We start from the raw sequence: 24,615 nt of genomic DNA on the forward strand, positions 1-24,615 counted from the left end.
AGGATTGGAAAATAACTCGTAACACTTGGATGCATGTGGACTGAAACAGCTCCATTGGTTCCTTGATGATATTGAAATGGAAATATATTTAAAACTATAAAACTTCTTACTAATAAAAATGGTATATATTCACAGTGATGGCAATATTAATATCTTTGTTGTAGAACGTTTATTTTGTCTCTTTTGGGGTCAGTTCACTTGTTGACTCTCATCTGGTGCCCGTGCATATTGTAAGATAACCCAGTTGGGAGGCCACTAAACAAAACAAACTTACCATGTCTGTGTGGAGGTGGCCCTGTAACTTTGGACATAGGAGTGCTAGGATTTCATGAGGTTTGTTGGAAAGAATATAGTCACCACTAGCTAAACACTCATCAGCTATGACCTTGCTGAGGAGTAATAGCAGTAATCTTACAAATCAGTTTTTATCATAGATGTAACAAGCCTTTCAGGGATATTACTTAAGAGCTCCTTCCCCCTTCTTTTTCTGTTGCTAACCGAACCAAGTAGTCATGGGCACAATAGCTTTAGGGATTTCTAAGAGTCAGGTAAGGACATTAGAAAATTTATCCATTTAACTATTCCTATGCTGATACATCAGTGAACAAAGGAAACAAAAACACTAGTCCTTGTAAAGCTGACATATTTAGAAGGAGGAAGCAAAGATAGCACAGTGAGCGAGGTCATCTCAAAGGTAGGAAAAGGACTAGGATTTTGTTCTGTCGGAGGAGCTAAGAGAGGCTATTTTTCAAATTTAGCTGTGCAAAGTTCCAAAGGAGAATGAGGAAAAAAATCTACCAAACTGGGTAATTTAGAAGCCGTTATCTATTTATGTGAGCATTTTCAGTACAATGGGTAACCTAAACCAGATTTTTGAGAAATTACACAGAGAGTATGGTAAAGATACAATGTAACTGCAAATCCTTTGGAACAACGTTTGTCAGTATAATACAAGAGGTGCTAGATCACCATTGTTTTTTGTGAATGGAGTTTGTTTTGAAGAGGGGATGGAGTTAAGGCCAGTATTCTGCTTTTGTTTTGGGGCGTGGGTTGGAGGTGGATGAAAAGGTACGAGAGGAAAGCAGACCTGAAGTACTTTTTAAGTAGGGATTAAAGACAAGAGAGTTAACTATTAACAAATATGTAAAAAACATTGAGGAAAATCTCAACATAAACATCAATATTTCTTGTACATAAGTGATAGCTTGGCTTTTTATTGTGTGATGCAACATTAGTTTCTTTTAATGTACATTCTCATGATATTTGGTTCCTGCTTTATGCAATTTAAGTAGAAAAAACCTTGAATTTTATCCAAGTACTTGCTGTTGGTTGTTTCCAACATAATATAAACCCTGTAATATTTCTCAGTTTTTTCTGAAATTTCTTCTGAATTTCTTTCACTTTCCATGAAAAATGTATTAGGCAGCAAACAGGAAACAGCATCCTTTTACAGAATGAGGAACCTGAGGAAGAATTTGCAGCTTACTAAAATGATGTAGTAATAGTCCTCATCCCTCCTGGGAGAAACTATTAAGTATAGAAGGAAACTGTTCTAATTGTACTGTGGAGTGGACTGTTTTGATAGGTGGTGGTCTCTCCTTGTATTGGAGGCTAGCTTAAGAAAAACAGTAATAAAAAATATTCAAATTGGCCTGGGAATAGAAGTCATTAGGTCATTTTTCCTTATAAAAGCAAAATATTGGAAATTTTTTAATTTGGAAGGATTTATTGATCAACTACTATGAGAAAATCAGATCATAAGTATGTGATAGAAAACAGACTGTGAGACAGGGAAAAAAATGAGACATCACAGTGTTAAAGGCAACATGACATTCTGCCTAATGCTCTGAGCTTTTGGCCATGATTCATTCGTTCCCCTGGACATGTGCCTATGTAGCTGCAATGTCAGAATGATGCTGAATGTGGCAGTGTCATTTGAGGTGATTACTATTTAATCCCATCCCAGTCCTGACCTAGAAAGAGACAGCTTTGGAAAGTGGACCATGGGCGTCAAAATGCTGTAGCGCTGCTGAAAAAGGTTAAACTTTACCTCAAAGAATTTGGACACTTGTCCCTCTTTAAGACATAGATACATCTTTAGATGCTTTTGGGACTCATTTCACTGTCTGTTGTAATGTGTTTTTTCAACAGAAAGATTTTGTTGTAAACAAAATCTTGGAAGTCCAACTGATAAGTAACATTAGTATTCATTTATTTTACAGTTTTAAATTTACATAAATGCATAATTTCACTTATATTGATCCTTAAGAGGCTTTTTTCATTGAGATATTATTTACATACAGTAAAAATCTCATTTTTTTAGTGTACTGAGGTTTCACAACACTTGCAGCCGCATAACCATGCTACAGTCAAGACAGAACATTTCCATCACCATAAAAAGTTTCCCCGTGTCCCTTCGAAGACAACCCCCCCTCTGACCTCAGCTTCCTGGCAACTGTTGGTGTGTGCCTATAGCTTTGTATGTTGTTCTGTGCCTATAGCTTTGACTTTACCAGAATGTCATATACATAGAACTATACAGTGTGTAGCCTTTCAAGTCCAGCTCCTTTCACTTAACATAATGCATCTGAGACCCGTCCGTGTTGTTGCATCGGCCAGCAGGCCGTTCTTTTTTACTTCTGAGTGCAATTCCACTTTGTGCCTGCACCACAGTTTGTTTATCCTTTTACCAGTTGAAGAACTTCTGGGTGACTTCCAATTTTGGGCAATGTATTAGTCAGGGTTTCCTAGAGAAACAGAACTGTTAGGATGTGTATATATATATGTGTTTGTATATATAAATATACATAAATACATAAATGTTAAAATATATAAACATATAACTATTAAAATACATATAAGAGATTCATAATAAAGAATATTAGGGAGGGCAATCTGCTTTACTCGGTCTGCTGATTTAGTGTTAATATTATCTAAAAATGTCTTCACAAACACACCCAGAATAATGTTTGACCAAATAACTGGGCACCCCAGGGCCCAGTCAAGTTGACACATAAAATTAACCATCATAGGTGGTTATTAATGAAGCAGCTGAAAACATTGGTTTATGGGTTGCCTGTTAACATGTTTTTTATTTTACCAGGGCAAATACTTAGGAGTGGAATTGCTGAGTCATATGGAGAGTGTATATTTAACTCTATAAGAACTGGCCAAACTACTTTCCAAAGTAGCTGTACTAATTTTTGTCCCCACCAGTAATCTGAGAGTTCCAGTTGCTCCACATTCTCACCAGCACTTGGTGTTGTTGGATCAATCAGTCTCCCCTTCTCCCTTCCCCCCACTTCCTTCCAATAGGTGTGTAGTGGTATCTTCTTGCAGTTTCAATTTGCATTTCCCTAATAACTAATGTTACACATCTATTTATGTGATTATTTGCTATCCATAGCTCTCTCTTGGTGAAATGTCCGTTCAGATCTTTTACCTATTGTGAGGTGGGGCTGAGGGTGGAGACTGTTATTTTTGTTTAAACAGAATTCTCTCTATACTCTGGATACAAGTCCTTTGTCAGATATGTGTTTTCCAATATTTTCTCCCAATCTCTGGGTTATCTTTCGTTTTAACAGTATCTTGCGACAAATAGAAGATTTTAATTTTGAAAACATCCAATTTATCAATTTTTAAGTATATTGTGTTATGTAAAACTTATTTATTTTTTTCAGTGACAAATAAAATTGTATATATTTATGGTGTACAACATGGTGTTTTGATATATGTATATATTGTGGAACACCTAAATCAAGCTAAATAACATATTCTGAGTGGATCATGCTTTTGATGGCATATTTAAAAACTCTACTTAATGCAAGGCCATAAATATATTCTTACATATTTTCATTAAGATGCATTTTTGATGATCACAAAGCTGAATTTAGGGGTTTTAATTGTTAAGTCTCATGTTAGCCATAGCATCCAGTTAATTTTTGTTAAATTTTACCCAGAGAAAATCTCTAAAATAACATTTTACAAAATATATAGTCACAAATGGAAACAGTTTTTGAAAATTTTTTTCTTCCCTTACAATGCCAAGGTTCTATTCGATTAAAACAATCCCTAACATTAAAACATGAACTTAGGAAATTTCTATTTTACAGGTTAATCAGCAAAAATTAAGAAATTTTTAATCATGAATGTCACTTTGTCAAAAAAAAGTAGAAAATTACATGCTAAAATTGTCTGTTACGCTACCCGTTGGTATGCTTGTTGTTGCACATCTATTTGTCATAGGGTCTGCACAGAACAAAGGAGCCTGAGTCTTGGCAGTATCTAATTGAATGTGGTGCATGTATGTTGTAATGCTACACTTCTGTGCATATGCATAACCCTGTACTTTAAAAGAAGGAAAAGAAGAGAAGGAAGGAAAAGACACCATTGCAGAGTTACAACTTTCCTAATCAATGAAACTGTTTTTGAGACATAGATCCAGAAAGTCAGGGAAAATTTGGCATTCCAAAGACTACAAAAACAAAAACAAAACCAAAAACAACAACAACAAAATAACCAAAAACAAACAAACAAACAAACAAACAGAAAACAACCAAAGAGTATTTGGTAGTGGTAATTGTGCGGATGATATTCAAATGTATAAAAATTTTTGGTGTAACAATTTGCAGGTTTTGAAATCACAGTTCCTTTTAAGATTAAATATTCTTTAAAACTAACATTAAAACTAAGTGTTTGCAGAACTGCTGAAACACCTTCTTGAATCCTTAGAAACCGGGCTTGTAAATCCCTCTGATCTTTTTCTGACCTGTTTGTTTTGTAGATGAAGAGAATAAGAATCAGATACATGAAGCAAATTTTTAAGATCATGCAGCAGCCTTGTGCTGAACTAAAGCCAGGTTCTCTGGACCCTATTTTAGTGTTTTTTTCTGTTATCTGACCCAGACTCTCAAATTGTTATAGAAAATATTTCTCCTTGGCTCCATTACTTAAGGAATGAAGACTATATTCATTTTTGTGAGCCCTTTTCTGGCATCTCAACTTATGTCTTGTACAATGAGTGTGCGCTTTGGCTGGAGTGAGCAATTTTTAGAAATTTAAGACATTTCCCTTCCTAGCTTTCTCTAGAGAAGGTGTCCTAAGCCAGAACCCCAATCCTAATGAAAGACACATAAACCCTCTTGTTTGTTTTCTCTGTCAATTGGCCTATAATTTAAAACCCATTCAATGGCAGATTTATCAAGTGACTAATCCCTGGGAAGACTTGTAGTGGCAAGGAGAGGGTGACTGTGACCTAGGCACACATCATTGGTCATTTGTTCAAATAATGAAGGTAGGAAGCCAAATACCTCCTTGCTTACTCATAAAAATAAATTCAGGGAGGCTGGTCATGAGTGTTTGGGCCTGGAGTAGCTGGCTGCTGGTATAATGAAATAAACACAGAAGACTTGGTACGCTTTTGGTGCACAAATCGACTAGTATGGTTCTTGGTTTTCTTCTGTTGTCAAGGGAAAAGTTATGTCTGAATAATAATAGTAATACTAATGATAATAGTAATAGTACTATAAAACCCACAGCAGCTGAGCTGTCCTGAAAATAGACATAATTTACAAATATATTACTATTTTCAGCTAGAATGTGAGCTTCTCAAAGTATACATGGTTTCTTATTTACTGTCACAAGATCTAGTACATTGCAGATGCTGCTTTCAGCTTGTTAGAATATTAGCTGGTATAGAGGACATCTTTGATATAACGAAGACTTGTGTACAGTCTACCTAGTTCATGCAACACCATTATGAAGAGTAAACCTGTAAGTAGGAAACTTACCACAACCACTCCCCTGAGCCTCTTCTTGCTACCAGGGAGCTGTATCATTTGTAAAGATATGGAAATTATTTTCTATTCAATAATCCTAGAGTTTTATGCATAAGTTTTGTCTTTACTTTTATACCAGGAAGAACTCAACAACCATCCCCTTTTGACATCAACTAAACCCCCATTTGATACTTCTGTATAACTAACTTAACACCATCTTTTTCATTTCCTACCTGATTCCAATGGAGATAGAAAGAAAAAGAAAATACAAACAAAAAGTTGGGAGTATATGAGGCAAACAATTGAGGATTTCACATCATAATTTCCAAATGATACTGTTGGACAGATGGGCATTGGCCATGAACAAGCATGCGAGTCACCTAGAGGGAAATATGGAGGTGACTGCTGTATTTGCTTGGAAAATCCCCATCAGTCATAGGGTATTAAGGTCTAGGGTTCACTATCTGTTGCTTCTAAGCTCACATGTACTCTGCAATCCCCAAGCCCTGGGCCAAGGACCAATAGCAAGCACAGAGCTCCGTACCCCAGCCCCCACCCCTACCCATGGAAAAATTTTCTTCCATGAAACTTAGGAACCACAGGTGGGGGCCACACAACAGGAGGTGAGCAGCAGGAGGTGAGTGGCAGGCTGAAAAGCAAGCAAAGCTTCATCTGTATTTACAGCTGCTCTCCCATTGCTCGCATCATCGCCTGAGCTCCGCCTCACCACCTGTCCCAATCTGTCGAAAAATTGTCTTCCATGAAACTGGTCCCTGGTGCCAGAAAAGTTGGGGACCACTGCTCTAAACAGTGTGATTCCTCTTTGGACTAGCTGTAGCTTCAGTAGTGATAATAATACAACATAAAATTCTGAGTCTTCTTTTTTAATAGAGAAGGAATTAGTATGTTGGCTCATTGCCTAAAAATGTACAGTACTGAGTTTGCTCATTAGGTTTAGAATTACTTTTTGGAAAAATGAAGTCTGAAAATCATTCCCATGGATATCCCAGTGTATATCCATTCTGTGACTTCTATTTGGTGATATTAACAGCTTAGAAATGATACGTCATAAGAGTTCCCCATGAGTAATGATTTCTTTCTTTTATTTCACAAAATGCACTCTTGGCTACAATCTTGTTTTGTTTTGTGTCTCGAGTAGGAACCTCATTGCAAAATTCAAACATTTTTCTGTTTGACTTCCCTACTACCTACTTGGATGACTATCCATAGTTATATTTGTTTATTTTAAATATATACTCCTGAATACTTATAATAACTATCACCTTTCAAAAATAATGTACAATTTTATCTGAATTGCATATTCAGTTGCTGGTATGTTTTTAGAGCATTTTGATGAGTCTACGTCACCTCATGTGAACATCTGCATTCATAGTGAGTGTTGGGACTCTTTCTCTCTATTGCCTAGGTATTAATAATACTGTGCGTGAAGCCCTTATGAAGCTTTCATGAGTAGAGCTGTGTTCAAGAAAGCTTTGAGAGAAAGAGATATGACACTTTGGGTATGGAAATTATTAGTGTTTTAGAACTAGACAAAACCTTAATGATTAAATATTTTAAATCTCTCATGTCAGATGTTAATAAAGTGTGGCTTAGAGGAAATAAAAAATTTGGCTAAGGGGAAGTAGCTAATGACCGAGATAACCAGGAGTAGAATCCAGGTCTTTTGCACCATTTACCTGGGAGCCAAGAAGCTTCATGTCTATCATTTTCTTCATGACTCTGGTTCTTTTTCAGAAGGATTGGAGGTTGGGGATGGCAGCAAATATTTTAAAGACAGCATCTCCAACTAGAGAATATCTCTATTTTTGTGTTGCCATTCTGACTTCCTAAAAAGTATTTGAATAGGAAGGATTATTAATCATTGAGGCTTGGTAATTATGTGGACACTAGACTTAACGGTCTATCTCTTATTGGCAATTTGCTTAATTTTTCTGTGCTTCCGTCTTTCATCTTCAATACCATTATATTCTCACAGATTGTTTCCATAATTATATGTGTTAATGTAATGTGAATGCATTGTAAGTAATAGGTGATATAAATGTTATTAGTCATTGATTATTATTAGTTACTATCACCTACTCACTATCAAGTTAGGGGATCATTTGCTATGAGTTCAAAATAGTAAAGAAGAAAGATCATGAATTTTTAATTCCTTGTTATTATTTTCCTGCCGTGTGATCTTATATAGGTTAACACATCCCCCAGAGTGTCTGCCTTACAGAGTTGCAAAGAGTTAAATGGAGGCACCTAGCACAGTGCCTGGCACATTAACTCCATGTTGGTTTCATTTCTCTCCTTGTCTTTCCTGAGCGTCAGTGTGGTGGGTGATTACTGAAGACCAGCCATTTTTACACGTGTGCGATAGCATTGCATGTGTGGGTTTTACTCTCGAGTCAACGTCATACTGACTGCTCTTTACCCCTTCGTTTCCTGCTCTGTTGCTCTATTCCTTTATCCTGCCCAGCAAGTTCAAATTACAGTGATGTGTCAGATGTGCCTCATGTTTCTGAGTGTCCCTGAGATGGCCTTTTTGGTTGTAACTTGATGTGCTTTTATTTCTGATAAGAAAAAAAATTATTGATAATAGTTAATTAAAACCAGCTATTGTTAATTTATGGGGTTCTCATCAAACCCAATGCCCTTCTCTTCCTTAGGAGAGACTTTTGTTTTTACAGTGGCAAGTATAAGTCAATTAAGTAGGGGGTTATTAAAGTCTTTTCACAGCCTCCAAATACAAAACAGAAAAACCTGGTGCCCATATCCAAGGTCTTAGGACCACCATCTCCATGCCTTACGTAAGCACTCTGTAGGAACTGAACGCCATCCCTTGAGGTGTTTTGTGCTCTCAGTCCCATTTTCCTTTCCTTCCCTCTGCTCACACTGCCCTTTTCTGATGTGGCAAAGCTGTATTGTGCCTCTGTGCAGCCCCCAGGAATAGTCTAGCTTTCCCGAAGCTAGGGATATAGAATTTGAAAAAGTCCCTAGAAAAGACTGACTTACTCAAGCTGTACAGCAGATAACCTGATTTTTTATTGAGCCTGGCAGCACCACTGGGAGAGAACGTTCATAACAACAAAATACTAATGGATGATTTTTCCACAGTGCTTGGCACCAACATGGTGTCTTTCATCAGTAGGCTCTTTTCCACCTTCTTTTTGACAGACGTGCTTGTGGGGACCAGACAGACAAAAGTCTCCCTCTGTTGCTTGGGTTTCAGTACAGTGTGTTCCTTCGATGATATCTCTGAGCAGTGGTGATGTGGAGGATATTAAAAAATAATGAGGATTTGGTAGGGGAAGGGAGAACCAGCCCCAGAGGAGACTGGGGGAGTTGCCTAGAGCCCAATTCCTAATCAGATTACAATCACAAATGCAGTTCCGTTCTACTGGATAGCTTATTATACGTGTGGGAATAGCCCTTGAGCTCACTGTGGAGAGAATTCTTGTCTACTTGATTTTGAACCATTAAAACTAAACATATCAACATCAACTTTTAGAAGTACTTTCACTTAAAAAACCAACTTAGATGTTTTGAGTTTTCTGAGCCAAAGTGAAGAAAGTAGAAAACAGATCAGAAGAGCTTTCAGCATATCTGCTCTAGTTTCAGTGTTAGTCTGTATATAATGGTTAAAAATTGACAACCCTGAGGTGTTCTTACAGTTTATGTTGTGTATGAGCATATTAAAGAGGAAGGGAACTTCATCTCCCTTTAATTTCTTTCTTTCTTTCTTTCTTTTTTTTTTTGGAGCTTCGTGTATAGTTAGGTACATAATACAGAGGCACGAGGAAGTCATAGTATTTAAAACTAAAGAAATCAATTCAAGCATTTATGGATCACTAACTAGGCAAGTAGTATGCAATGTTCTGGAGGTTCAAACATGAATAAGGTGTGGCCCCCAACTGCCTGGAGATTTTAGATTTGCAAAGGAGATAAACATAAATGACTGTAATGCAACATAAACCTAGAAAGTTCTTTGGAAACAAAGACAAAAGAAAACTTTTGTTAAGAATCAAGAAAAGTGTAAGCCAAAAGGTTCAATTGAGCTTGATTAATTTTTTTCAGGGCTTTCACAAGTAAACATGGAGAGAAAAGATGTTCTAAGTAGAGGTAATCACATGTGCAAAAGCATAAAGATATGGGACTCGATCATATGTTTGAATCTGTAGTGGTGCACAACATAGGGAAAGTGTAGGGAAATACCTGAAAACGTAGGCAAAAGCCAAGTTTTGAGGAGCAATGTACATTATGGAAAAAATGTAGGCTTATCTACCATGTAGAATAACTATTCTCAACATGGGCAATGAAGAGACATTCCCATTATTGGTACATGTCAGATTAGGAAGGGGCTTTATCGAATACTGCATATTTCCTTGGAGATTCTGAAATGACTCAAGTAGAAGTCATTGCCAAAAGAACCCACTGATAGTGTGATGTTACACTATCTCAGCTGTGTTGGAGCAGAGTAAAGATTAGGAACAGTTGCTGTTGGTGTCACTTCTGGTGCCCATCAGAATCCTATGGAGAGCATTAAGGATACCAGTGCAAGGGCACCATCTCAGACTAATTAAATGAGAATCTCTGGAGATGGATGTGAGCCCCAGTACCATCTATAATAAAAAGCTCTCCAGGTGATTCTAATGGGAGCCTGGCTTGAGAACCACTCCATTAGAAAGATAATAATTGTGCCACTGAAAGAAAAGGGTGATCGAAACAATGGTTTAACTGGGATTCCCCTCTCAAAGGCAGTGGGTTTGAATCTTGCTTAGAAGATGGGCATAGATTAACCGACTATTTCAGTTGTGAAGGGGTGGTGACTAAAAATGAAAGCAATAGAAGCAAACAAGTTTTAAGGAAAGGAAAGTGGATAAAACTTGAAGACTGGAAAGATGTCAGACCTCAGCACTTGTCTCCTTTCAAATCATGTGTTGAGGTCATTGCAGAAAAGCAGCTGTTTTTTAGCAGGTAAAAAGGGAAACACATGATGCTTTATATGTTCTAAAGAACACTGATCTAAAAATGAACAGAGGGTTTGTAATTGTCTACCACTTACCAGCTCATTTCCAATGTGGAAGTAAAGGAGAAAGTCAACAGGATATAAAGCATTATGTACCTTTGACCCTATCTGTAGTTTTGGCTGGAGGGGTCTGGGCTTGACGTTTCATAAAGACTTCATAAAAAGGATCTCAGGCAAAGATTGTTCAAATTGTTCTGTTGATTATCAGATAGAAAGTTCTACTCTGTGTTAGAATTATCGAATCATTACCAGTTGTTCTAGCTATGAATCTAGATAAAGGAGGGGAAACAGCACATAGTTTCCATGTACAAAGTTGAAGTGGTAATTAACAGGAAATAGAGTGAAAAATAGAGTTTAAAAACTCATTTAAAGGCTCAATTCCTGGTATGCATGAACTTGAGATGTTTCATTTACAATAGAGCCAGGCACAATTTGAAATAATTGATAGCATATGGGCAGATAGAGAATGAATGAGGTGCTTATTGCTTTAATCACTTTGAGTATTCTGTCATGCTGAGCTCATGAACACAACCAAGACAAAATTGGAATGATAAGAGAGAGAGAAAAAGAAACAGGCAAAGGCAAAGGTAAGATTTTTGCAGGGGGAGGGCTGGAGACATTTAAATTTTAGTGGCCCAGGAGGACCACTAAAGGATTTCTTACTGTTATCTCAGCGTATTGGTGTGGAGTATTAATACAAGGAAATGTACTGTTTTCCTTCTTACTTGGACATTCTCCATATCAGCGAATACAGTGAGGAACACATTCATGGAATCTATACTTGGTAATCTGCTCCTTACCTTGGGTATTAGCAGCAGAGGGAAGGGTATTTGGAGAGGACAATATTTGCAAAGGCCCAGATGCATGAAAGAACATGATCCTGGGAGAAGCCAGAAGTTACATAAGACTGGAATCTGGGGCACATCTGGGGAAGAGACAGGAGACAATAGTGGAAAAAGGCAGAAAACAGATCAGAAGAGCTGTTGGTATGTCTGTGCTAAAAAGTTGCAGTGTTAGTCTTTAAGTGATGGCAAATTATTGAAGGGATTTTAAGGAATGATGATCTCAATTTATTTTTTTCAAAATCTTCCTGGAACCAGGGTGGGTAAACTTGGGTCCAGAAAATTAGGTGGCTGTGCTATTGTCCAGCTAAAGAGAACCCAACAAAAGGTTGAAGCAGTGGAGTGAAAAGAAAGGAATGAATTAGAGAAATCATGAAACTTGTTGACAAACAGTGTGTTGAGAATGAGAGAGAGAAAGAAGTCCAGGTTTCTGGATGTGATGACTGGGAAGTGATGAGGCCATTATCTGCAAGGAGGAATTTCAGAGGAGGAGCCAATTGGGGTTTGGCAACAATAAGCTCAGTTTTGAACATGTTGAATGTGAGGTGGTTTGTTAGATATGAAGGTAGATTAATGCAGAGGATAGTTCGAATTATGGTCCTAAGATACCAGTTTAGAAGGCACCAACATATAGTGCATGAGTGTCATTTACCAGATTGTGTAGTGTGAGAAGGGAAAAATGGCAAGGAAGATGCCCGGAGAACAACGTGTAAGGGATGAATGATAGAAGAGGAGTCCATATGTCGACTAGAGAGAACAGAGAAGTAGAGGAAAAAGGGGAGAGGGTGGAATCAGAAGTTCAGGAAAGCAGAGAGAATTTCAAAGCATACACAATAATCAACTCTAACACATTTAGCAGAGAGGGCAGCATCACCGAAAAATGCTGACCGAATGTCACAATCAAATCATGGAGTTTTCAATAGAATAGTGGGGCTGGAGGCCAGTCATAATTGGATGAAAATTGCATGGATGAGAAAATAGATAAAGCATGTTTTTTTGTTTTTTTCCAAAAAACTCTGCTGTGAGGGAAAGGGGGGTGGGGTGAGCAAGAGCATGGCAGCTAGAGGGGGTTAAAGAATGATTTTGATATCTTTATTTTTGCTTTAGAAGTCTACAGCAGTGCAGACAGGGCATGGTGTGAGAAGCATGCTGAGTCCAGAGCAAGCTGATGGCCTCTGGTCTGCCAGGCATTAAAGAGACAATAATAATGCCAGCCATCTTAAATAGCACCTACTGTGTTCCAAACACTCCTCTAGATTTTGTTTTACATGTGTTAATTCATCTCTCTCTCATAACTGCTCTGTGAAGTGCACTCTATTATTAAAGCCATTTTTTCTTGCAAGAAAACTGAGGTACAGAGAAGTTAAATAACATGCCCAGTGTGTGTTCTGCCCGCTACACTAAACAAATGCATTAAATCAGAGCTGCCAAAATGATACGTGGGTATACATATCACCTTCAACAGATGTAAAAGATCATGGTTGAGAGGTATTTAGAAAGGATGAGAGGTGCGGACCAGCGCCTTTGCTATAGATACAGGTCAGTTTTCTAATAAGGGGAACGTGCCTTTGCAACTTTTTCATGTCATTAAGAAGCTGAGGATTCAGTCAAATTATTGCCTCCTCAAAATTATTTGACTCTTACCCTTCTTGGAAGAAGGTTTAGTTGGGAACAACAACCAAGAGTGGTTTTATTGTGACAGAACTGAGCTAGTCATTAGGATGAAATTCATGTGTTGGCCCAGGGTGGAACTCAGAGCTGGGATGGGTGGAGGTGGACAGGAGAGAAGGAGATGAAGGTGGAGATGGGTGGGAGGCTGAAAGGAAGATTATCTTGACCACATGGTTGAATGAAGCTTGAAATTAATTTTATTTAACTGGTAGCAGACCTCAAAAAAGCTGTATGAAACTTTATTTGTAGTACTTTGCTTATGCTGATGGCTTGAACTTTGCCTAGTTTTATGCCTATCACTCAACAGAGGTGGCATTATTTTAAATAGTATAAGAATGATTAGGAACGTGTTAGTCTCTTACTCTAATATTATCATTTGCAACAGGCACTAACAGTAACATTTATCCAGAACTTGCTGTGTTTAGGCATGATGCCTGCTATCTTATATGAAGTATTTCATTTTACCTTTATAAAAGCCCTAGAGATAGCTCACTGTTATCCTTACTTTGTACTCGAAACAGGTGATAGGAATCCAAGCTCAGGCACTTAACGTCTGTGCTATGTAAGAAAGAGACGGTGCTCTGAACTAGCCCCTTCCTTCAGCGCTGGCTCAGGGTGGCCATGCCCACATATGAGAAGGTTAGCCTTGGTAAAACTGTCTGTAAGTTCTACCAACCAGGGATGTTTATTTAGGGGTTGGTTTGTTAACAAAACCCTGTGTTCTTTCTCTACTCTATGTTGGCCACAAAAAAAGAAGGTGCAATTGGTAAGGCATTCAGGTTTTAATTCAGTGACCAAAGAATGGAGAAAGGGAGCTTATACTCTAAAGGCACCTTTTCCCTGGGTAAAGTGAGGGGTGGGAGCTTTGAAGACTTAGATGCCGGATGGAGGAGGCGTGTAAGTACGTACAGGGTAGAGTTTCAGATTGTGCAGATACAGTTCACATACATGCTTTTTCATGCATCTCATGTACAGAAAATAGTGACTTATATATTTTCTTAGGGGAGGTTTTTTCATATTATGATGATATGTTAATGAGCCAAAGGTAACCGGAGGTGGCCTACTCTGGTCTGCATGGGCTTTGCACAAACCTAGACGCCCTCTGGCATCTGGCAGGGGGTCGCGGGGCTATCTGTAGCATTCAGGCCATCCGGTGTCCTTGAGCAGCTGTGCTGATAGATGAAGAAACTAAAGAAAAACTTAAAATTTTCCAACTATTCCACCAGACTATCCCAGTAAGTGGTTTATGAGAATGGTTATTAGGGAAAAGTTGAAACTTGTAAAAAATAATTAAAAGTTGTTATTGTGAAGGTAGAGAAGCTTTCTATGTCTCTACCTTGCCTGACTAGGCCATTAAAAATATTTCTTTATGTTTTCATTGCAAAAGGGATCTGCACTTGTATACACTTGGGTGTTCTAGATATTTGTGGGCTGAAATTATAGTGAAGAAAGTCTTGATTAGCCATTGTCCCATGAAGACTCTTGGGACAATGTCAGTGAATATAACTGTCACAGTGGTTTCTATCCATTCATCTCTTCAATGTTATATATTTGTTGTGCTAGTTCCCAGGATACAGAAATAGAGACAGTACTGTCACCGATTTTATCTTGTGGAGTTTATAATCTGGTGAGGGAGGCAAAAATTCAGTAAGGTCACCAAAAATATTTAATTGCTATTAAATTGGATTTTGGAAACTCTAATAAAATTCTAAATTTGATTGCTTCCAAATTAACTGTAACAGGCTAAATGGCTTTGAATGCTGGGAAATGGGTTCGTTATGACTGAGAGTATATCAGCTCTGTGCTAACAAGTATGAAACCAGAGACTCAATGCATTAAAATAACTGAGGCAATACATATTTAAAAGACTACTGTCTTATAAAATACAGTTTAAAATGCTGTAGAAAGTAGAAAATAGTATATTTTAATATCATTATGCATTTATATTGCTTATTTATTACTTTATTATGAAACAAACAAATACTGATCTTGGGCAGCTTTCATATATTAATAGGAACTTTTTAAAAATACGTATCAGTGCTTCTTCTCATGCCTGTTGATTGTTTCTGCTGTATTGTCCTAGAAACCCAATGTGAGAATAGCAGCTTCAAGCCAGAAGGATCTCCAAATCTATTTTGTTACAGTTTTCTTTTTCTAAACCAAAGCCAAAAGTTTGAAAACATATATTCAAGCATGTTCAAAGAGCTTTATTAAAAGTTTTGTTTTGCATTTGATATTAAAACCTGGCACAAGTTCTTAGGTAACAGATTTACTTTAAGCCTTAATCCATGATAATTATCACACATGAGCTCAGATTATATGAAATTACACTTTGACTCCCAGCTGTGTAGGTCCTTGGGAAATTCATAAAATGAAATGTACACCCTTTTGGATTCACCAAAGAATTTCTCTGCATTATTTAATATATGGACATTGCTACGGTGACACAGTGAAGGTATTATTGAATTTTTCATTTCTGATTTTTTGTTTTTAAATAAACTCATTATTTTCTCACTGATTCCTACAGGCCCAGTTTGAACTTCAGGCATTTCATATCCGGGGGGAGCATGCGGTGGTAACAGCGAGACTAGAAGAAACCATTGAAAATCTCAAACACGAGTTAGAACACCGATGGCGAGGAGGATGTGAGGAGAGGAGAGATGCCTGCATCTCCACCGACGATGACTGCCCTCCAAAGACCTACAGAAACGTGTGCATCCAGACAGACAGAGAGACCTTCCTCAAGCCCTGTGAGGGTGAAAGCAAGGCAACCAGAAGTAACCAAATAGTACCCAAAAAGCTGAATATCTCCTCTTTAGGCCAACTTTCTCCCCCAAATGACAGCAAAGACAGCCACACATCACTTCAATCTGTGGAAGGCATGTCATCAAATCAGCAGAAGACATCACCGCCCCCGCCCGCACCTCCCTTACTTGCATCCATTCCTCCCCCACCTCCCCTCCCGCCTGGACTTGGACCTTTGTCACCAGCACCTCCAATGCCACCTGTGAGTGCTGGGCCTCCGCCGCCCCCTCCACCACCTCCTCTACCTCCAAGTGCCGGACCTCCGCCACCTCCACCCCCACCACCGCTTCCTAACTCCCTGGTTCCACCCAACCCCGGGGGCCCCCCTCCTCCTCCTATACCCCCAGGACTTGTACCCCCACCCCCTCCCGGGCTCTTCTTCGGACTCAGCTCTTCTTCCAGCCAGTGTCCTCGAAAACCAGCCATTGAGCCCAGTTGTCCCATGAAGCCTTTATACTGGACTAGAATACAAATAAGTGACAGGAGGTAAGCTCTCCCCTAACCCATTCTCAGTTTGTGAATTCCCAGGATTTGGCTCACCTGATATTTTATTCATACCAGTTCAACATCTCCATAGTGTGGTACCCATTATCAAATGTGATACAGTGAATGCCTTGGATAAACAAGGTTGGGATGTTTGGGAAGAATGTCTGCCTCCACCAGGTCCTTTCTGTATTCTCTACGGGTTAAGGGCAGGAGAAACAATGTGTTCAGTGTTTGGGTCTTCTCTAAGGTAAATGTCCCATTTTACAGACTAGAGAAAAGTCCAAGTCTAAGTTAGGATCATCTCTGACTTCACTGCAATTAATGAATAATCATAAAGAAATTGATCCTGTATTTATACTGTAGGTTCACTGAGGATTTTTATAATATCTTTTATGAGTCGCCCACCATCTTATTTTTAGGTGGTTTCATCAACCCTATGATCTAGATATGTAACGTGTGTATTTTTCATTTTTTATTAAAAGACGAGACGTGGCTGAGTTACTCTTTGAATCAAAGGAGAGTCTTAAAATATAATCTCTCTCTGTTTGAACTGTGGTTCCTCTAACTGCTAAATGCTCTCACATCTTTCTTTATACCTTGTTCCCCTTCAGAGAAGTGCCAGCATATGAATAGCTAAAAATCATCTTCCATTTGTACAGGTTGCAAAGCTGTGTTTGTAAAGCATCTTGCTCGTGGTCCCTCGGACACTTGCATTGAAACAGATTTGAGTTTGATTTCTTCTGCTTCCTCTCTGAGCCTGTCAGGAGGACAATGAAAGAAATGTTGAGTTGTTTCCTGACCACTTTCTAGTTTTGAAGTTTGTTTGCAAAAAGCAGCAATTATAGAACACATTTTAAAACTTAGCCCCCAGATCAAAATGTGGTAATGAGTTCTTCAATTTATATAACATTTTGCTTAGGGAAAGCAGGATACTAAAAATAACATGCAATTCACAATTCTAAAACAACTGGGGCCAGGCACAATGGCTCATGTCTGTAATCCCAGAACTGTGGGAGGATTGCTTGAGCCCAGGAGTTCAAGACTAGCCTGAGCAACATAGTGAGACCTTGTCTCTACAAAAAATTTAAAAATTAACCAGGTGTGGTGGTACGCACCTGTAGTCCCAGCTACTTGGGAAGCTGAGGCAGGAGAATTGCTTAAGCCCAGGAGTTTGATGTTGTAGTTAGCTGTGATGATGCCACTGCATTCCAGCCTGGGTGACAGAGTGAGACTCCATCTCTAAAAAAAAAACAAGAAATCACTATAGGACTAGAACTTACCTTAAAACTAAGCATATGGTGAACTAAGTTGATTACGTGCTTCATATTGTCCTCTTTCCTCTCACCAAAAAGTTAAGGCCAAGAGTTTATTTGTAGAATATCCTGATACTTTTTTCAAAATTTAATTATGCTTTATAATTTCCCAAATGCACAGTTAAAAAAATGAGATGATCGTGTAATAGCTTCTACCATTAACTAAAGTACTAGTATTCCCGTTTTCCCAATCAAGACTCAGATATTTCCTAAGAAATAATTTTCTAAGTAATTTCCTGGAATACTTATTTTGAGTCATATTCCTTTATTAGTGTTCTCAAATTAGTGTGTGGCTGTTCCAGCGTGATGAGTCCCACCTGCCGGCCCTGGAGTAGTGTGTTCCGACGGCATGGAGCTGTCCCACACCTGTGTCTCACTAGCTTGCCTTCACCTCATTCCCTGAGAGACGTCATGAGCTATGGATACTATGATAGACCATAGCAGCCACAGAACAGTCCCACTGGGAGATACGGGCCCTTTGCCCACTATTCAAGGTTGGATAAAGGCAAGCCGGGGCTTATCATTGTCTGCATTTTTTTTCTCCTTATGTAGTTGGCCATTTTGAGAAGGAAGAAAGCTGAATACTCAAGCTCTCATTGGTTTCACCATAAATCTAGGGCTTCGTTTTTGAGGAAAATGAAAAGTAGATAAACAGGACCTCACTAGAGCCCTGCTTAGTGAATGTGTCAGCCTTGAGTCTGAACCAGGGCATGGGGGCTGCTTCTCTACGATGTGTTGAGACACCAATGTGGCCACTTCCTGTCAGCACCACACATTCAATCTCTTTTATCGTGGGTCCCTCAAAATATTTTTTACCTCTCAGTATGACTACTTCTTTAAATGAAAATGGTCTAAAGGGTCTGTGTAGTATTCATTTATGAAAAAAAAAGTTAAAATATTTGGAGTGTGTTCTTTTAAAGGAGGTGACATGGTATTTTAATACTTTGTACAACCAGAGGGATAGGCACTTTATATAATGTATAAATGATAAAATTTGGTCTTGGTCTTCTGGGGAACCAGGATCAAAATGTAAATTTTCAACATTATATATGCACTGTTTCTCATCTACCTAGCTTGCTTTTCCCTATTAGCATGAACCGATATTTTTTTTCTTTTGCCATTTGCCTTCTTTGGTGTCTGTTTTCTGATTTCTGGAATAGGAAAGTGACATTTAATTAAAGAAAAAGAAATCCTCTTCTAACTACCTTTTCAGTTTCCTAATAAGTTTCTCCTTTTCCTCCCTCTCTCCCTTCCTGTCTCTCCCTCCCCTCCTTCCTTCTCTCCTTCCCCTTCTCCTTCTCCCTTCTCTCCTTCCCCCTCTCCTTCCCCCTTTTCCTTCATTTTGTGCTAGAGTTGTATGTTCAGTGGTCAGAAAACAGTTGACCATTATGGCAGGCCATCCATTGTAAGCAGGTCCTTATTATTGACCTACCAAATGCCACTTTCTCCCAACTCTCTGTGAGGTGGTATTCCACAGTTCTCTTACTCAGTATTGGAAATGCCTTTCCCACAGAAACAATGTTGTAAATTATGATGAGGTGCTCAACTTGACTCTCAAAGCCAATTTACTCCAGCATATGAGTGAGTTATACACTAGTCTTACTGGCCTGACCTCAGAGTCCTTGGAGCTGGAGCCAAGCAGGTGCAGGATGGGGGGATGGGTCTGAACAGTCTGCCCAACATACAGGATCACCTTCTAGACACCTCTGTTAAGCTGCCCAGAAGCTTCCTGAGGCCCAGATCAGTGGCCCTTAACATGCTCCAAAATTCCCTGGCTGTCTTCCCCAATCAAGATCTCCCTTCCTCAGTGCCACTGAGATAAGCACTCAACATTAGTGATGTTTGTGTTTCAAATTTAAGTGAGTAGCAGAGGGGCATAACTGAGGAAGGAACACATAGATGGATGGACATCACTGGAAATGTTCTGGCCCTTGAGTTGGCTGATGGTTTCCCAGATGTTCATTATATTGTTATACTTTATAGCTTCCATATGCTGCATATATACTATTAAATGGTTCAATTATTAGAAAAATTATAATGAATGTGGAGGAGAGAAGAGGTGAATGTAGCCAGAGCCAAAATGTCATCTTTCATGGGAAAGATAGACCTGTTGCAAAATGTGAACATGTAAATGAGACTTATTTTTTTCGGGCTGTGGGAGTTAATAAGTGTTTAAAATTAAGGCAGGTTAGGAAAGTAGACACTGGGAGAAAATGTGTCCTGACTGAGGGGAGCCTGGGTAGCGGCCCCTCCGAGTCAGCTCAGAGGCTGTTCTGATGTACCTGGTTTATGACAGCTTTTCTCTCTCTCCTTCAAAACGAGGGTGCCCCTGTTTCTAGAAGACAAACCAGAACACAGTTTCCCTTGGGCTGCTTTAGTTGAATCCCCATGAGGGTATAATGGAGGAGTTCTTTGGTTGGTTTCTGTTGTTCATATTATTTAGGAGGCTAAGATGTTAGAAATCAGTATTTTTAAATGAGCATAGCCTGTCGACATATGAAGGGCCCTCTACTGAATTTACCTGCATTAATCCTGAAAACCATGTTTAAAACTGGTAGAAAAATTCCAAAGAGGGGGGAGATCTTTATCTCAGTACTTATTTTCAGTCTACTGAAGAATTATCCTGTCAAAGTCTCAAAATCGGTTATCTCTTCAGCCTTTATATGACACCCATTTTTACCCATCATGGAAAAGCCACAGACTGAAGGAGGAGCAGCTTGGGTGGCCCCAATAGGCTGAAGCCTAGGATTTCTGGTCTCAGGAGGTTTCTCTAGAGCTCTCTCTTTGATAGTATCTAATAACTATTCTTTTTTTAGAAGAGTGTGTGTGTGTGTGTGTGTGTATTTTAATGCTCTATGGTGTATTTTGACTTTTAAAAATGTGTAACATGAAAAGCTTTTCTCCAAGTTGTATTAGGGTTTTTTGTGTTTTCAAAAAACAAAATAAAAAATGATGTAGAAAAAGATTTCATTGTATCCTCTTCTGTTTTGGTTCTTGTGGTTAACATGTCATTTTCTCTTTGAAGCCAAAATGCTGCGCCAACCTTATGGGATTCCTTAGAAGAACCTGACATTCGGGACCCCAGTGAATTTGAGTATTTATTCTCCAAAGACACAACTCAGCAGAAGAAAAAGCCTCTGTCAGAGACCTATGAGAAAAAAAACAAGGTCAAAAAGGTATTGAGTGATTATAGTAATAGTTGTAATTACATCTATATTTTTGTCATTCATGGGAATTCATTATGTGCTTCTGGTTTGCTTTTCACTGTTTTCAGAAAATGTTTTGGAAGGTTTTGAATTGTCAATGGTGAAAAGGAACCAATAGTTCAAGAAATCTGTGCTGCTTTGGCCATATCATCTGAATTTTCAAAATTTAATCTAGACTTTTTCAGCCATTATTTCTGTTGAAAGAAATATAAAATGTAATTTGCTGTTAGTGAAAGTAGCCTGTAGACTATACGGGAAAAGAGGTCTTATTTATAAATTCAGTCATTTCACAAATATTTATTGGGGATTTATTGTGCCAGGCATTGTTCTAGGCCTGCACTGTCTAGTATGGTAACATGTGGCCATTTAAATAATGAAATTAAATAAAATAAAAAAGTTCTTCAATTGCACCAGCCACTTTGAGGCTACTAACTACCATATTGGATAGCACAGATATAAAGCATTTCCATCATTACAAAAAATTCTGGACAGCACTGTCTAAGCATTTGGGATATGTTGATTAAAAACAAAGAAAAGAAAAACTCTCAAAGATCCTTGCCCTGTGAAGCTTATATTAACAATCGGCATTGAACACCAAACCTGCCATGCCAACCACATAGTAGTGCAGGGGAAGGAGTATCGACCGGGCAGGGCGGGGAGGGGTCTGCAGTTTTCAACAGAGTGTTCAGGGTAGGCCTCGTTGAGAAGTTGACTTCTGAGTAATGATTCAAAGACTTGAAAACTGAGAGCCACCCGCCACCTGTAAGAGAATGAGTTTATGATTGTCAGGCAGTCAGACAGACATGAGGATAAATCGTGCCTCTGCCAGACACTGGCTGTGAGATCTAAGTCAAAGGCTCTAGGTCCTGCCGCTTTTTGTGCCTCGGTCCCCGTGTCATAACACGAGATGACGACTACTCAGAATGTTGTACTAAGTGATGATTCAGTGGTGTGATACTGCTGGCACACCATCAGCCCCCAACATATGCTAGTTGGTCTCATTTTTTGCATTAGTGTTTTGATAGTAGCAGAGATGGTGTTGAGGAAAAAATATAGTACTTGGTTCTACTATTGATTTGCTATGTGAGTGTGGACTGGTTCTCTTCCTTCTCACATTTTCCCTTGTCAGTGAAACAGTACTAACAATTTCTGAATCTACCTGGCCCACCAGGATGCTGTGAAATTCACATCTAAGAGGGTTTGAGATAGTGTTTTGAAAAGTGTATGATACCAAATGCTATTATCATCAACCCTTCCTTCTTAAATTTTATAGGGGGGTTTATCTGTTCATTTCTCAATGCTACAATTATGCAATCAGCTGCAACTAATAGGAGGAAACAAATGGGAAAAGTCTGAATGCAGTTTTCTGTGGATCAAATCAGATTTTCTCACAGACTTGAATTATGGATAAAAATCATGATCAAAGTTTTTCATCTGTCAAGTACACTGAAATTGTGTTGTCATGAGAAAAATATCCTAATAATAACTAAATATCAGAGTAAAATTTAAGAGGATATATTGCATGGAACAATTTGATTTTTTTCCTAATAAAATAGTAAGTTCCAGGTAAGAAGTCAACTGATATACATAAAATATATGCCTATGCAGTTAGATTTATATGAGATGGAGGTAAGTGTATCTTGTAACCAGGCTAGCTTTTTAAGTGCCATCTATAGAAATAGAAAACTATTATTTCTACCCCAAAAGCAAAAGGAAAATCTCTGTATTCCAAAGCCAGACTCCATTTGCCTCTTCCAGGAAGGCTTCTCTGACTAACCAGAAACTTCACTGAATGTTTTCTTAGGAAATATCATACTAAGCTCACTTGTGTTCTCTGTTTCATCTTAGATTGCTATTATTCTATTTGTTTCTCTCTGAATGCTTGGTAACACGTCATTTACTCATAAAAGCAATCACATCTGTTTTGGTGAATGAATATTTGTTTTTAAAACATCAAAGCAGTTGGTCATTCTTATTTCTTATCTCATAATTGTTTGCCTGTTCAACAAAGGGTTTTAACTGAGGCAGTTAGTACTTGAAGTGTTTGTTTTGTTCTGTGTCTGAGGGCAAAAATACTCTTCATCTGAACTCTTCTTTAAGCCTTCTGAACAGGGAGGTTGCCATTGCCCCACAGAATCTATGCACATGTGTAGTGTTCACTGTTTTCTGTAAATGGAGACCAAAATGTGCATCTACTGAGCTTTCTGGTAATAATGCTGCTTAAAGTTTTTAGTGAGCTTTGTAGCCTACCTTAGAGCTGAGGTTTTAAGTTTTAAAGAAAATAAGCCAAACCAATGCCAGAAAACTCCAAACCTGCCTCCTGTGAGCCCTCTCTCTGTGCCTGTGGCTAGATTTCCAACATCAAGATGGATCCCTTGGTCTCTTTTGAGAGTCAGATGTTTGTTTTCTTTTCTCTTGAAATGAAAATGAAAGTGGTTTTAGAGGTTGTGAACAGCTGAGGAGTTTCAGCACTGGGGGCCAACTCCTTCAGCCTAATCATGAGTGGTTCCCATACGAGAAGACCAGGAAAAAACTTGCCAAGTAGGTCTTTTTATAATGACTGAACTGAAGAAAGAACTAAGATTCAGCGTTTTGAATCTTAGCTGTAGGGGGCCAGCCAGCACGGAGTCATCCACGTGAACGTCTCTGAAACAGAGCTGGTCTTCATCCCCGGCGCGTTCCACGTTCAGATTTCAGAAGTAATGGATAGAAGCTCAGGTGCTAGTTTCTAGTTTCAACTTCTATGATAGTATTGAAATTTTCCATCACTGGCACTGGTTTAAAGTAAGCAGATATACAGATAGATAGATAGATAGATAGATAGATAGATAGATAGATAGATATTCTCTAACTGGGCAGGAATCCTGTTCTATCATGTAGTCTGAGAATTAAACAACAACAACAAAAATCTTACCCATCATCTGATTTGGTTCCCTCATTTGGCACATGAGAAATGGAGAAGGGTGAAGGAAGTGACTTATAGGGGTTTGCACACTTTTAACTGGGATGACATTGATAATGATGAACACTTGAGAGGATGTACAGGAACCTCGGCATGTGTCTACATACCTTTATTTAAATGGTAGTTTGCTACAGGTGATAGTAACAACTTTTATTGGATGATTGATTTGAAATTTATGAATGAGAGCAGCTATTATTAAAATCATCACTAAAATATAGCTACACTGGTATGAATTTAAAGTATTTTGTACGTTGTAAAATCAAAGTTTTCTTCAGAGTCTTCCTGTAGAAAGCTAAATCTTTGAATAAAAAGACATGCTTTACTCCAGCAAAGAAATATGTAGATTTGGAGTTGGTGGTTTCCTTTGACTCTATCAATTCCATTTTAAATATTAGCTATAATATTTAATACCAATCATGACAAAATTGTATTGCACACTTAGGTAAGTGCCATTCTCATTTGTGACACCAGACCACTCTGCCACTACAAACATAGCAGTAACCACATTGAGAACCAGA

General features: G+C 38.5%; 1 protein-coding gene across 2 annotated transcripts in view; it reads left to right on the top strand.

Annotated features, from left to right (window-relative positions):
* FMN1 (formin 1) overlaps positions 1 to 24,615 on the top strand; it is a 342,614-nt gene that overhangs the window by 148,604 nt on the left and 169,395 nt on the right. For both annotated transcript variants that reach the window (XM_045527700.1, XM_045527703.1), the window contains 2 exons: positions 15,853 to 16,616; positions 20,955 to 21,105. In XM_045527700.1, coding sequence (XP_045383656.1) covers positions 15,853 to 16,616; positions 20,955 to 21,105 — 915 coding nt within the window. The remainder of the gene's footprint in view (positions 1 to 15,852; positions 16,617 to 20,954; positions 21,106 to 24,615) is intronic.

Source organism: Lemur catta, chromosome 1 (genome assembly GCF_020740605.2).
Source record: "Lemur catta isolate mLemCat1 chromosome 1, mLemCat1.pri, whole genome shotgun sequence".
NCBI classification, from domain to species: Eukaryota; Metazoa; Chordata; class Mammalia; order Primates; family Lemuridae; genus Lemur; species Lemur catta.